This window comes from Mastigoproctus giganteus, chromosome 7 (assembly GCF_048544385.1).
Source record: "Mastigoproctus giganteus isolate SK-2022 chromosome 7, ASM4854438v1, whole genome shotgun sequence".
NCBI classification, from domain to species: domain Eukaryota; kingdom Metazoa; phylum Arthropoda; class Arachnida; order Uropygi; family Thelyphonidae; genus Mastigoproctus; species Mastigoproctus giganteus.
Window position 1 is genome coordinate 81125532 of NC_143581.1, and position 15754 is coordinate 81141285.

The window sequence follows — 15754 nt, forward strand, 5'->3', positions numbered from 1 at the left end:
TCATTAACAACCCTGGCAACCTTTGTATCATCTGCAAACTTGGACATTAAACCTGATATACCATCATCATCATCATTATCAATAATGAATACAGAAAACAACAATGGACCCAACATCCCATTCCTTTTCATCCATCTCTTTATAGCAGAGATTATAGCATTTCATCCATCTCTTTATAGCATCCATCTCTCAATAGCAGCAATTTGCCTCCGATGCCACACTGCTCCAATTTGTGTAGCAGTATTCCATGTGCAACACTATCTAAAGCCTTTCTTTGATATCAAAATATATGATATCAAAATTATTCTTTGCATCCAGTTCCTTTGTGATTACATCGTAGTATCCAATCAAATTGGTCAGAAAAGACTTCCCCTTAACAAACCAATGCTGTGTCCGAGCTATAAATGAAGTTTTGTCCAGATGATCCTGCATTGCTTCTTTAACCAGTGCCTCCATTGATTTCCCTGGAACAGAAGTTAAACTAACAGGTCTGTAATTACCTGTGTCTCCCTTTGATCCACCTTTGTGGATTGGGGTCACATTTTCACATTTCCAGTCCATGAGTTTAATACACCTTGGTATTCCCCTCCCTGAATAACTCCTCATGCTTGAATATAGATGCAAAATATTCATTTAGTTTGTTAACTACCTGAGTAAGATCATCAACAGTTGAACCATCGATATTTAGTGGACCAATCTGATTCATCCTCTTCCTTCTAGGGTTTACATAAGTAAAGAACTCTTTGCTGTTTTTATTTGCGTCCTTTGCTAAAGATTTCTCATAATTTGCCTTTACCTGCCTAACCTCCTTTGTGACTTGGTTACAGACCAGCTTATATCTGTCGTAGGCTTCTGTGTCACCTGTTAATTTATATGTATCCCATACATTTTTAATTCTTTTCCACATGTCTAATTAGTTCATCTGACATCCATTTAGGCCTAAATCTTGAACAATATTTCTTAGTTGGTATGAAAAGCCTAGTAGCTTTAAGATATTTTGATCCTTGGAAGATCTTTGAATGCTTCCCATTTTGAATTTACTCTTGGTAACATCATCAGTTGATCCCACCATATAGAATTTAAATCCTGTCTCAGACCACCGTAGTCACCTTTACGGAAGCAAAAACCCTTCCATTTTCCCCTGATGGTAGTTACCTCTTTGAGTAAATCCCACTTCAGCACACTGTGATCATTGCCACCTAGTGGTTCCTTTATCTGCAGATTTCTAATGCATGAAGAATCACTACTGATAATCAAATCAAGAGTATTACTCCCTCTAGTTGCCTCCCGAACATGCTGTTGTTGAAAACAATCATCCAATAAATCCACAAAAGCCTTGTTAGTGTGTGAGCAACCAACCCACAAATTCCAGTCAATCTCTGGGAAATTAAGATCCCCAATTATAAGACACTATGATTTACTGGTCTACTCTATTTCTCACAATTGCTCATTATACTCATCAGATTCATTAGGCCTATATACATACCTACTCTCATTTTTCCTTTCCCAGTGCTTAATTCACACCAAACACACTCAATATTGAATCCAACATCAGTTGGATGCACTTCGTTAGATTTTATTTGTTTATTAACTAACAGCATAATCCCTTCTCCCTTCCTGTCGTGTCTATCCTTCTGTACACATTGTACTCCACAAATTCCAATTCTGCACTGCTTATGTCTGTGTGACATCACATCTCTGATATTCCAACAGTATCTGCCTTTGATGTTTTGACTAATACTTGATACTAATAAAATATATTAACTATACTCCTAGCATTGGTGTACATGCAACTGTTTCTACTCTTAGCTACCCTAACACAGCCCATGTATTTATTTGTTCCACTATGATTCCCAACAGTCCTGGAAATCCCCATTGCCTTGTTTTCCAGGCTGCTTCTCAATTGCATTTCAATAGAAGCAATACAAGAATCACTTTCCCCTCAGGCGCCTCTGTTGCCAGGTGGGAAGAAGCAGCAGTGTGTAGCACACGCTTCTTGATTAAACCGGGGTTCGAGCCCGTCACCACCAAATACGTAGGATGCGGAAAGGTCAGGGAATGACCACCGCATATCCCGGAGCAATATGGCCTTAGTTGCTTCCAAATGCTCCTAAAAACCAAAATAACAAACAAACAACAACTTTCACCTCTGCCTACTGTTAATCTATTAGTTCATGTATCCTCCCAAGCTATAAGTTTTCTGATCCACCTAACTCTGCCTCGATAGCATCAGCAAATATTCTTGCAACCTTTCTATTTAAGTGTAACCCATCCCTGTAGAAGCAGTCTCTCCTGTTTTTAAGCACAGACCAACCTGAGAAAAATTCTACCCCTTGAGCCTTTGCACATTCTCTCCAGGGGCGAATTGATCGACAAGCCTCTCATCATATACTCCATCCTATCCCTCCTATCATGTTTGGGCAGAGTTGCAGACACTTTCATGGTTTTTTTTTTTCAACATTGACCTGTACTTGTTAAGTAATTCAGCCGATCTCCTACTCTTTAAATCATTAATGCCAATGTGTACAACAATATCATCCTTTGTGCCCTTAAAAGATGATATCTGCTGTAAAATGTCATCAACCCTTGCCCCTGGCAGACATACCCTGGTCCTGTTCCACCTATTCTTTATGCACAATACGTTCTCCATTTCCTTGGCAATAGAGTCACTGACAACAACTAATTCCTTTGGGACCAGCACATTGTGCCTTGGGGTTTCTGCTGTGTTGCGTGAAGTTCAAGTGGAAGCTCTGGCATTGATGTGGGCAGCTGAGAGCTTGATGAGCCCCCTCAGTTTAAATCCTTTGAGTACATCCACCGTGTCCTTCAAGCTCTCATATAGGCTCATACAACACTGAGTCGATACCTGATTTCTTCACATTCCTTACATCGCGCACACACAGACATTTCCTTTGGCAATATCATGTCCCATTCCTGATTGCTCCACAAACAAGCAGTGCATTTCAAAAGGCTGTGATTCAGAGGACAATCCTCCCCCCCCCCCAGTTCTCCCCTGAGCCACAGCACTCCCATTAGTTTGAGCCTTTTGCTTTGCTGCTCTGAGTTATGATTTTTGTTCAATTTCAAATAAAATTCAAATACAATATATAACCCTAAACGTTTATCCCAACAGTTATAACACTATATATATGTATTTTAGTATTGTCTGTCAAGTTATATGTATTCATTTATGATGTTATATGTAAAAACTCGGTTGTTATATGTATTTAGTTAAAAAAGTACAATTTAATTGACAATGAAATTTAATAAGATTAGTAAATTGTAAATTTTACTGATTAATTGATGCTACTGTACTCGTTTTCTAATTTTCCGTTAAACCTCATGCTATCTAGTTCAGGGTACATGTATCATATAAAAATGGTGGCAATAGGTATTAATTACTTTCAAAATTGTGCTATCTAAATTAAAAATAAACGATAGAGCTTGACTAGGTCTATAAGCTACTTACAGAAAATAATTTAATCTAACAGTTAAGTCAATAAACTGGCTAAATATAATTAAAAATTTAGCGTTTGTGGGAGCTGTAAAACCTGTCCAACACGTGGATTAGCTACCCTTACCAATACTAAGTAATAACCTACAAAATCTCTATGTTAGTTCAAATTAAACTAAAGTATTTTTACTAAGAATATAAAGCAACTCTAGAAAATAAATTAAAATGCCAATTTAAGTCAATAAAAAAGCAAAAATTTAAGAAAACTTCTCTCCTAGCTGTAAAAACTTCGAGGTTAATATGAGAGGTTAATGGTTATGCCTTTGTAGGAAAATAGGTCTTTTTAATGACGTACATTATAGGTATTGAATGTTAATGACTATGTATAAAACCAAAGGTATTAACTTGCAGGAAACTACATTCTAGAAGATAGTGTCGAAATCTAACAGTTAAGTCAATAAACCGGCTAAATATAATTAAAAATTTAGCGTTTGTGGGAATGTAATGTTTTTTTGCTATTGACATTTATTTTGGATATTTTTCTCTTGGAGACATATTGCAGTTAATATTTCTTGCTGTCTATAGGTTGTAGGTAAAAAAAAAAAAACTGCAGCCATTATCAACCCCCTGCAGGATGGAAGCCTCCTCAACAATTCATGTTGAGGGAAATGGACCATAAACTGCCATGCTGGTCCAGTGCGGGGTTGGAAGATCAACTGTATTTAGCAGTCAGGGGATTGAACCCTGGTCTATTGAGGGAGCGTGTGCTACTGCACTTCTGCTCCTGACCACTCGGCTATGGAGGTATAATTTTAGACATGTATATAATTTTTATTTGATACTATTTGGTTGCTACCTTCGCAACACTAATCAAATATGTTTTAAAATCTTTAGATTAGAGTTTAAAGGTAAATAGAATATAGTTCACTATGCACTTTTTGGTATAAACTTGTGTAAACCTTTCTCTTCTATATCAGGAGATGTCTATTTCTTTTTCCCCTTATCTTCTATCCAACTTTCCCTTCCAGTCCCCATACTTCTCATTCTTATCTCCACTTCCTTTCCCCAAACAACTTGGGGCTCCGAGGCTTGCCTGAGAGTCCCAGTAAGAGTCTCTCGTAAAAAGTAGTCCCTAGCATGCCTCCTCATGGTCAAGGTTGGAAGTCAGGGGACCAGGTAGCCCCTGGCTGTGAAGTCTCCAGGTGCCGGCACTCAACATAACAACACACTCATACTTACATACCTATATACACACATCTGCTTTTGCCTTTCCAGATGTTACCATGACATATAGGGGAAACTCAGGGGACAGATTTTTAAACAAACACTCCTTGACTTTGTACCAATACAACATGTCCCATACCATGATACCACCTCCAGCCTCTTGAATAATGGACACAAAGCAGTCTGGATACACGATTTCATATCTCATACCATGATACCACCTCCAGCTGATTGAGAAGTGGACACAAAATAGTCTGGAATGCATGATTTCACGAGGTTCACCCACACTTTCACCCTACCATTGGTATAAAAAGGTGTAAATAGAGACTCCTCAGACCATATGATCTTTTTCCACTCTTCCATAGGCCCATCTTATGATTAGTGATACCACTCTGATTGAATCTTTCAATTTTTGACAGAAAAATTCACTTTCATATAGTCACATAACTACCAAATCCCAGATTCAGTACCTGCTGCATAGTTCAACTGGGAATGGATCTTTCATTGCCTAAATTGAATTTTTCATTTTCTGCTCACTGGACCTTCTATTCTGATGCACAATTCAGTTAAAATTTCTGCAGTCTTGTTCTGTTGCTTTCCTTCCTTTTAGAGCTGCATTCTCATTTCATTATCTCATTGTGCATAATTTAAATGTTGCTTTCAACACATGCTCCAACAGTAACAACTTTCAGAATATGGAAAGATTACATATCTCCCACATGAACTTTTGATCATACCATGTGACAACTTACATTTGCATACCGTATGGTTAATCATCTGATGATGTCAATTGCAAAAGATGACTTATATTCTTCTCATAATCATCAGTTGAGCCTGGTTTGTAGTAGTAGTGGTAGTGGCATGTGATGCAAGAAAGCACGTGTATGAGCTTATGCAGCATCAGCCAAAAAAAAAAAAAATTTTTCTGAATTACCCTGTACTAGACTAACCTTAGAATACATGCTACAGGCAATACAGTTTACCACGTATTTCTGTCCGAGTCACTGTGTTCTTGGACTATGTGTTGTAAATGAATATTGTAACAACAATTATTTAGGTAAAATTTTTTATGCTTAAAAAAATTACAAGTTTTGATTTACAATACATTATAGGATTTAAATTAATAAAATATACCAAATTACTGAATAAGATTTAAAAATTACAAATGTTAAATTTAAACAAATTTTAAGAAAAAAAAAAAAATTGTCTTTTTGGAGACCAGATGTTGATCATTTTCACTTATCCCCTTCAGGAGAGTGAGATTGAAACACATCTGCTTTCTTTGACTGCCTACAGCAGAATTGTTTAATATAAACTCATCTGAAACATAACTATCGAGTGAACTATCTGCTTGGTTTCACATCTTCATCAGATACCTGTGGTGTACAACGAAGTGTTTCACTGCACTACCACTGTTTCAAAACCTGAAAAAATATTTTTATTCTACAAAATAGTGCTTATGAGATGCAGTAATGTCAAATTTATTTGCTCCATTAACTTCAGTTATATGAAATATAATTGAAGTTAATGGAGCATACTTCTTACACCATTAATATGTTACTTTTTGTAAACTTATATTACACACTTGGTGTTGTGTTTTCAGTGAATTTATTTTAATTTACAACCATAAAAAAATATATATATTTGAGACTTGCAGTTTGTATTGGCAACTTAAATTCTGTATAATTATTAGCTAGTATGCTATAGTAATCTTACTGTGACCTTCCCGTTGGTTCCCACGAGCTGCTGTAGTCATATCTTTGCTCATTCACCCGCCATAGGTTTTGTGCAACAGCAAGTCGATCGTTTTTATCTCTTGTGTGCCATTCCTTATACACTCATATAACTGGTAAATTGGGAACAGACTCCCAATGCACTCTGTCAGAGATACACCTTTCCTTCCTTTTACCAATAATCATATCTTGTTGAAAGTCCCTATCGTTACCATCTTCCCATGCTCATTACATATAACTACGTGTCAGCTCTGCACATCTCCATGCATTGACTGTTAACTGCATTTATCAAAGGCATGCTTTTATTCCTATGGTGCTGCCACTTGCTCTGAATAGTATAAAAGTGGTGAACAAAAAAGTTAATAAACATCATGCAATACAGAAATATTTGTAGTTAATTGATCTTGGATGAAATGAGTAGGGACTTAAATAAAAATTGACTGACTGGAAACTCAGAACACTCTAATTATTTACTAGAAATGTTATCAGTCACAGTTACTGATCGAATGGCAGATAAATCCACTTATATAATATTAACTTTTAATGCCATTAAGGTATAGTAGCAAATTTTTAGCAATATATCATGAGCTTTATAGCTTTGCTGCTTTACATTACTGCAATTAAAGTAGAAATTTCTTATTTCTAAAATTAGTTTTGTCATGTTTTATTACAAAAAACTGTCTTCTTAAATATTAAGAAATGTGAAGGGAAAATATTAAACCTATTATTATCACAATTTTTATTTATATTGAAAATTATATTTTCAGACATGTAAAATATCTACATCTTGGAGACGTCGATATGCTTCTATGGCTCCATTGTTCAGTGAAACCCAATCAGTTTCTGTAATGGAAAGTTTGGATGATGAAGATGATCCCAGAAAGGAACAGGTTCAAGCAACCCATGAAAATCTGCAGTTTTTACCAACACAACAGTCAGGTATGTGTAGCTATTTTATATATACATAGTTAAACTCACATACCATTTTCTAATGTAAGAAGTTGTGGTAAACATCATCTTAGGTGGGAAACTTTATCATAAGGCTTCTAAAGGTAACCAAAATGAATTAAAGCTAGAAAATCAGAAAGATATAAGTAAAAAGATGAAATAGAGAGAAAAAGTGTTTGGGAAGTGGGGAGGGAGGGGGGCAGGATAAATGCCAAGGGAACTGCCAAGTCTTGGCAAAGAGCTTAGCTTTAGTGAGTTACACACTAATATGATTTCACATTGTTTTTGTTGCCCAGCAAACAACTTGCATAAGCTATGTGGGTGGGGGAAGAACCAATAAGACATTATTACCTGAATCTAAGTTTACATATTTTCCTACACTAAGTGTGATTTAGGTATCAGTCACAAGTGTAGATCTGCTATCCTATTTATTGGAATATAAGTTAAAATCTGTAGAATTCAATGAATTTAAGCAAAATTTTATTTACAATGTAAAAATTAATAAAATTTGATGACAAAGAAATATTAAAGAAAAATTAAACTTAGAATTCTTTGAAAATTTATTAATCCCCAAGCAACATAATCATTACACTATTCTTCATGAAATAAAAAGTTCAAAGTTTCACAGTTCTTGACACTATTCTTCTCAGCAAATTTAGCAAAATTTAGCACTGGTGGCAATTTTAATGATGGAACAAATTCCAAAATTTGTTGCAAACCATAACACTTTCAACAATGAGTTTTCTACATGTTTATTGGTCCTCTGGAGTGAATTTTTGGTAGCAGCAGGCTCTGTAGTAGCTTCTTTTATGGAATTTTTTTGAAATTGTTTTAAAAATTAAACTTTAGGCAGAAAGATAAAAAATATTAATGTCCTATTTTGATTTTATTGCACAGCAATACAGTAAAAACCTTTTAAAATTAAATCAAATCTATATTTTAAAAAAATCAAAAAAAGAAAGAATTCTTAAAAGTAATCATTTAAAAAATTATAAATAAAATTGCAATCCGCTACAATTTTCAAAGCTGCTTTTGCTTCCATATATTATAAGTTATGTCTCTAAGTAGGTGAAAACATGGAAAAAAGATAGCAGCCATTAGTAGAGGCATGTGATGTGAAAGAAAGCAAGCTTATATAATAATCAGCCAAAAAATAAAAATAAATAAAAAACTTCCCATTTCACACATCCAATCGTCCCAAATGTTTTTCCACTTCCATAAATTTTTTTTAAGCTATCATATTTCACAAAGACAGATGGAAGTTTGTTCCAGCAATCAACTACCCACTGGCCAAAGTCAAATTTCTGCACATCTATTCTACAACTGTCTTTCCTCAATTTGAGTTTATGCCCCCCTCAGGTTTGTAATCTGAGCAAGAGGAAGAATCCCATCAGCATTGAGCCTGCTCAAACCATTCAAGGTCTTATACACCTCAATTAAATCACCTCACAGGTGCTTCGTCTCCATATGCTGCAATTTTGCCTTTCTTATTAAGAGGACCCCTTTGTTCCCCACACCAGTCTCGTTGCCCTTCTCAGCCCATCTGCCCAACTTTTCTAGATCCTCCTGCAAAGCATACTGTCATTACTACTAAGCCTGTCAATTTTGTATCATTTGCAAACTTACGCTATCATTGATAAATGATACTTTCATCACTATCATTGATAAATATACAAAACAACAATGGCCCAATACTGAACCCTGAGAGACTCCGCTAATAACATTAGTCCACAAAGAGCAGTGTGCATTGTTTACCACTCTCTGTCTTCTCCCACTCAACCATCCTTTTATCCTTTGTAGCATCTTGCCCTCAATGAAATACAGTAGTCTTCCATGTCCGGCAGTATCAAAAGCTTTTCAGAAATCCAAGTATAAGGTATCAAAATTATTTTTTGCATCCAGTGCCTTTGTGACTACATCATAGTATCCAATCAAATCAGACAAGACTTCCCTTTAACAAAACTATGCTGAGTTTTAACTAAAACTTCAGGCTTATCTAGATCATCCTGCAGTGCTTCTTTAACCAGAGCCTCCATTATTTTTATCCAGAACAGAAGTTAAACTAACAGGTCTGTAATTACTCATGTCAATCTTTGTGAATTGGAGATACATTTGCACATCTCCAGTCCATGGAGACCTCCCCTGAATCCAATGATGCTCTCAATAATTATGGGTAAGGGCTTGCTTACTTCCTTTGCCACCTCCTTTAATATAACTGGATAGATCCAATCCACCTCAGGCACCATTCTTATGTTTAACTTAAACAATTTGTCTTCCTCTCTGCTCTCATTAATAATTCATTTATCTACTTATTAGAGTTTAATAAGCTTCTGTTTTTCACTTCCCTACAGAATTCGTCATGTGCGAATGTAGATGAAAAATACTCATTCAGTTTGTCGGCTATCTGAGCAGAAGTATCAACAATCAAACCATCAATATTAAGTGAACCAATTGATTCATCCCCTTTTACAATTTACATAAGTAAATAAATCTTCGCTGTGTTTTTTTTTTTTTTGCATCCTTCTGCAGAGATTTCTCATAATCTGCTTTCCCCAGCCTAATTTCCTTTGTGATTGATTACAGACCAGTATTGACTGCTTCCCATTTAGAATTTGCTGTTGGTAACATCATCAGTTGGTCTCCCACTATATAAAATTTAAAAACTATATGATACCACCATGGTCACCTTTACGAAAGAAAAAACTCTTCCCTTTAACCCTTATGGTAGTTACATCTTTAAGCAAATCTCACACAGTACAATGTGACACTTAGTGGTTCCTTTATCTGAAAATTTTTAATGCATGAATAATCAATGCTGATAATCAGATCAAGCATGTTACTCTCTTTGGTTGCTTCTCGAACATACTGCTGTAGAAAACAATGATCCAATAAATCCACAAAAGTCTTGCTAGTGTGCAAGTGATCAATCCACAATTTCTAGTCAATATCTCGCAAGTTAAGCTCCCCCATTTTTTTTTTTTTTTTTTTTTGAAACCCCAAACATGAGAGGTATTAGTACTTATTACTGTGCTTGTGTTGGAGGTTGAGAAGACGAAAGAAGATATTTGTTGACATTATACTTGAACTTCTGTAGACTGTAATTTTCAGGAAATACGTATCAAGGAAGGCTGTTCCAGCAAATGGCAGTTGAATGAATAAACGAGGAAGATGAAAACTTGGTTCTTTGAGTTTGAAGTTGGACAGTAAATAGATGTTGGCTGGTGGCGGCACGTGTTTGGACTGTTTTGAAAGAGAGAGCGGGAATTATAGAATATTGTTGAAACAATATTCCAATTCTGAAGAACAGTACCCATGGAAGTATCTGTAGAAAAGGCATGCAGCAGAAACAGTATGTCTATGAGACAGCGAGTGGAGAGACTCTGTTAGAGATGAGTCATTAATTAACCTAATTGTCCTCTTCTGAGTGGAATCTAGAAGCCTGAGAGAGGTTTTGGGGCCGCTGCCCCAGATGTTGAAACAATATTCCATGGTAGAGTGGATTTGCGATTTGCAAAGAGTGATCAGCTGTTTGGAAGAAAAGTAACGCCGAGAAAGAAAGAGAAAACCAAGTTTTTTAAATGCAGAGGAAGCAATATTTGTGATGTGCTTGTGCCAAGAGAGATTAGAAGTCAGGGTAATCCCCAAAAGAGATATATCATTTTGCATAGAAATCGGAGTGTCACCAAAGATAAGCATAGGAGCAGAAGAATCATTTTTGTGAGATATAAAGCAGAACTTAGTTTTAGAAGGATTGATATCAACTAAGTTGTCTTTGACTTACTGGAGAATTACCTGGAGATCAGCATTTAAGGAATTGGTAGCAGATATTCGAGAAGTTGAAGCTGATTGAGCAGGGCAAGGTTTTTCATCATCGGCAAAACTATCATATGATTTGCAATCAATGGAAGAAGGTTATTAATATACAAGAGGAAAAGAGTGGAGGAAAGAACTGAACCTTGGGAGACACCAGCATTAGTGGAGAAGTTAGAAGACAGAGAGCCATCACCCTCAGTTAGCAATCAGAGAGAAAACTGGGTAACCAATTACAAAAAACAGTTGGCAAACCATAAGATGGAAGCTTGTTTAGAAGACCTTTATGCCAAACACGATCGAAAGCCTTTGAGATGTCAAGAACAACTGCTTGTGTTTCACCAAACTTTTCCATTGAATTTGTCCATAAATGGGTAACATAGGCCAGAATATCACCAGTGGATCGGATCGACACTGATGGAATATATACTGGTGGCCATTGATCAAACAGGAGGTTTCTAGGTAGTTTAAGAGTTTTCGGTTAATTGATTTCTCAATTACTTTAGAAAGAGTAGAAGTAATTGCAATGGGATGATAATTGGATGGGAGGGATTTGTCACCCTTTTTTGGAACTGGCTGGATATGAGCAAATTTCCAAACAGAAGAAAAAACACCTTTGGAATAAGAAAGTGAAAAAAGGTGGCAAAGAACAGGAGTAAGTTCAAGAGCACAATTTTTGAGAACATGTGGAGGAATACCATCAGGACCTGGAGCTTTCTTAGCATCAAGATTCTTCAAAATCCTACTGAGATCCTTTTGACGGAAGACCACAGTAGGCATTGAAAGGAGCATGTTGGGAATGATAGGAGGTGTTTTACTGAGATCATTAATACATGAGTTGGAAAAAAAAGTGGGATGCTAGCAGGTTAGCTTTATCCTTGGCTGAAGTGACAACAGAACCATCTGGTTTTGACCGAGGTAGGAGCAGAGATGGACAAAAGTTGCGGCCAATATCTTTGGCAAGAGACCAGAATGCTCGGCTACCATTAGGGCAAGAAGCAAGTTTTCTACTCTTAGCCTGTTCAAACTCTAGTTTGGACTGATTAATAACTGCTTTACAACTGTTGCGAGCTTTGGTGTAGGCAGAAAATGAAACTGAAGAATTAGAAACAAGCCAATTACGATATTCAATGTTCTTCTCTTGAGCAGCCTTAGCACATTTATTGGAAAACCAAGATTTAGATAAAGGACGAGATTTTAAAGTGGAGTGTGGTATTAAGGATTCCATTCCTACAAGAATAATTTCACTGACACAATCTGAGCAAACGTTGACATCAGAAGTTTTGAAACAGTAATCTGACCAATTAAAAGAAGAAAGAAATCTCGCAGGTCATCCCATTTCGCATTCTTGTAATGCCAAACAATATAAGGTTGGGAATAGCCATGAGATAAAAGCTCCTTTGGAGAAGAGTCAATAACCATGTTGTGATCTGAGTGGTGCCTAAAGGACCACTCACTTCGACTGTGTACTTGGAAGGGTTGTTTGTGAGAAAAAGATCAAGTGTGTTGGCTGTATGGGTAGGATTGTTTGGTATTCTGTTAGGTAAATGAATAATCTGTGCAACGTTATTAGTAATTGCAAAAGCCTCAGCATCTCGACCAGCTGGGTCGGTGTTTCTAGAAAACGGAAGCCAGCTGGAGTTGTGAACATTGAAATCACCAAGGAAAATTACCTCGCTGTTAGGAAAGTTGGATTGAGAAAGTGGAGTTGCAAAGAGTGGAAGTCAAAGAGCTCCCAAGTGATTAGTGAAGTTGGGAGAATGGTAGAGACAACAGATGAATTTGATACAATGAGGTAGAGAGATTTTAAGCAGAGAAGATCGAAAAGAGGAGATTCCAAATTACCAAGTCTCTGACACAGAATATCGGAACAGTCATATGCACAAGTACCATCTTTGTGGCGAAAGTAATCATATAGCAAATAATTTGGGCATCTGAGATGAGCAGTAGTTGAATCAACCAATAACTGAGATTCGGTCAGAAAAAGTACATGGGGGTTTGGCAGACTTCAAGTGGAAATGGACATCGTTGAGATTAGATTTGAGACCACGTATATTTGTGAAATGAACTAGGAAGTGTTTGGGAGGTTTAGATGTTTTCGCAGATAAGCTTACTCTATTAGTTTGACAATTCATGGTGTATTCAATAGTAAGAAAAAGTGGGTATGAAGTAATGAAATTTTTGGATATGGCATACACATGGTAAGAATATACCCAGATCCTTTACATAATGTGGCCTCGACAATGCTCCCTGTATACACACTACTCGGACTCCCTCCAGTCACTATCTGGCAGAGTAGAGGTAGCAAGATTATATACACCAGCTGATCTGAAAGCTTCCTAAAGAGTTACCAGTAGGTTCAGTCAAGTGTACTGTCTAGCAGCCGCCCTGCGAACACCGTTTTAGAGCTGTACATTCGAAATGTAAGAAAGATTGGATCTTATCATGATGTTCATCATAACCTGAAAAGTCATCAGTCGTACTGCAAGATGGAAGAGATTTGGAAGGGTTGACTGGAACTTAGCTCTGTAGACTAAACATGGGTTCCACCGCTTCAAGCCTCCGATAAGCAAAGTGGTGGTATTGCACCAGTTGATGAGAGTCATCTACCACCTAGTATTGCCTGGTAACACAGAGGGGTGGCATTCCTCTGTGTGGTGAGGGCGCCACATTTCGACCCCTGCTTACATTGGTTCACACCTGGGTGGTCACCCACAGTGTGCATGGAGGTTATACCCAGGATTACTAACAGGCCCACCATCATGAAGGTGCAAGAAGTGGATTTGGTTGTCACCGACCATCTGGACTTCACCAAAATTGGGTCCACTTGATTTGAATGTCACCCAAATATCAGTTCCATCAGTGTTTTAGACTCCCAGGTAGCAAGTTCTGCTTGTCTGGCATATCTGAGAGAATGTCTGTGACAACCTCAAGGACCATGATATAATTGTTCATTTGTTCATTGTACTCAGCAGAGTCATTTCTCCTATAACACACTCGTGCTCTAATTTTTGCTTTCCCAGTGCTAATTTCACAACAAACTGACTGAACATTGTACTGCCCACGATTGTCAACTGAATGCACTGGCTTAGATTTTGTGTTTCTTAGCTAACAGCCTAACCCCTCCTCCCTATCTATCCTTTCTGATCATATAATACACCCAAATTCCAATTCTGCTTTCTGATATCTGTGTGATACCACGTCTCTGTTATTCCAACAGTATCTGCCATTGATGTCTTAACCAGTACATCAAATTCATCAAATGTATTTACTGTATTCCTAGCATTGATGTACATGCAAGTATACTTGCACCTGTTCTTACTCTTAATTACCCTAACACAGCCCATGTATTTACTTGTTCCATGATGACTCCCAACAGATCTTGAAATCCCCAGCAATTTTCTCTCTAAGCTGCTGCTCATTACAATAGAAGAGTGCAAGAATCACTTTCGCCTCTGCCTGCGGCTACTGTTAATATTTTAGTCTGTGAATCCCCCCCAGGCTATCAGTTTTCTGACCCACCTAACAGCCTCCATAGCATTAGTAAATATTGTTGCATCCTTTCTGTTTAAGTGTATCTTATCCCTGTAGAAGCAGTCTCTCCTGTTTAGCAAGCACAGACCACTCTGGAAAAAATTCTACCCCCCTTGAGCCTTGCACAATCTCTCCAGGGCTAAATTCATTTAAAAGGCTCTCATCATATATTCCCTCCTATCATTTGTGTGAGCTGAATTGCAGACACTTTCAAATTTATCCCTTACTTGCAACATTTTTTTCAATGTTGGCCTGTACTTCTTAAGTAAGTCCTCAGTTCTCCTACTCTTAAAAGATGATATCTGCTGTACAATGTCATAAACTTTTGCTCACGGCAAACATACCCTCATCCTATTTCACCTATCCTATTTGCACAATATATTTCCCATTTCCCTGACAATTGAGTCAATGAAAATAACTAGCTCCTGTGGGACCAGTGAATTCTGCCCTGAAGATTGCCGCTGTGTTGCCTGATGTCCAAGAGTAAGCTCTGGCATTGCGTTGGGCAGCTGAGAGCTTAATGGGCCCCCAATTTAATTTCTTTGAGAGCATCTACCCTACTCTTCAAACTATCATAGACACTCATCAGAATGCTGAGTTTATGCCTAATTTCTTAGAACTTTCTGCACCTAGCACATGCACAAAGACATCCTCCTTCACTAGATCATGTTCTGTTCTATAAAGATCTGGAAACAATTCACAAGTCGAACATTTTTAAAATTTTTTTAGGCTTTGATGCTTTGGGGAATCGCTGCCTTTGATTCTACCACGAGCCACAGCTACTCTGTGCACGTTTATTTCTGTCTCAACTCTGGGGCATGATTTCCATTTAAATTCAATTTAATGAACAATGAAAATTATTAAGATTTATAAATTTAATTGATTAATTGACAATACTATACTATGCTAACAGAATAGGATACGGAATAGGGTAATGTATATCTCAAACTTGCTACATATTATGATATTTAGGTTTACATTGTACCTTATGTTATTAAGTTTGAGATGTACATTACCCTATTCCGTATCGACCTAATATACTATAACAATG

General features: G+C 37.0%; 1 protein-coding gene across 1 annotated transcript in view; it reads left to right on the forward strand.

Annotated features, from left to right (window-relative positions):
• LOC150083027 (DNA-dependent protein kinase catalytic subunit-like) overlaps window positions 1–15754 on the forward strand; it is a 164091-nt gene that overhangs the window by 91580 nt on the left and 56757 nt on the right. Inside the window, exon 6 of the mRNA XM_090378360.1 lies at window positions 7179–7350. Coding sequence (XP_090234486.1) covers window positions 7179–7350 — 172 coding nt within the window. The remainder of the gene's footprint in view (window positions 1–7178; window positions 7351–15754) is intronic.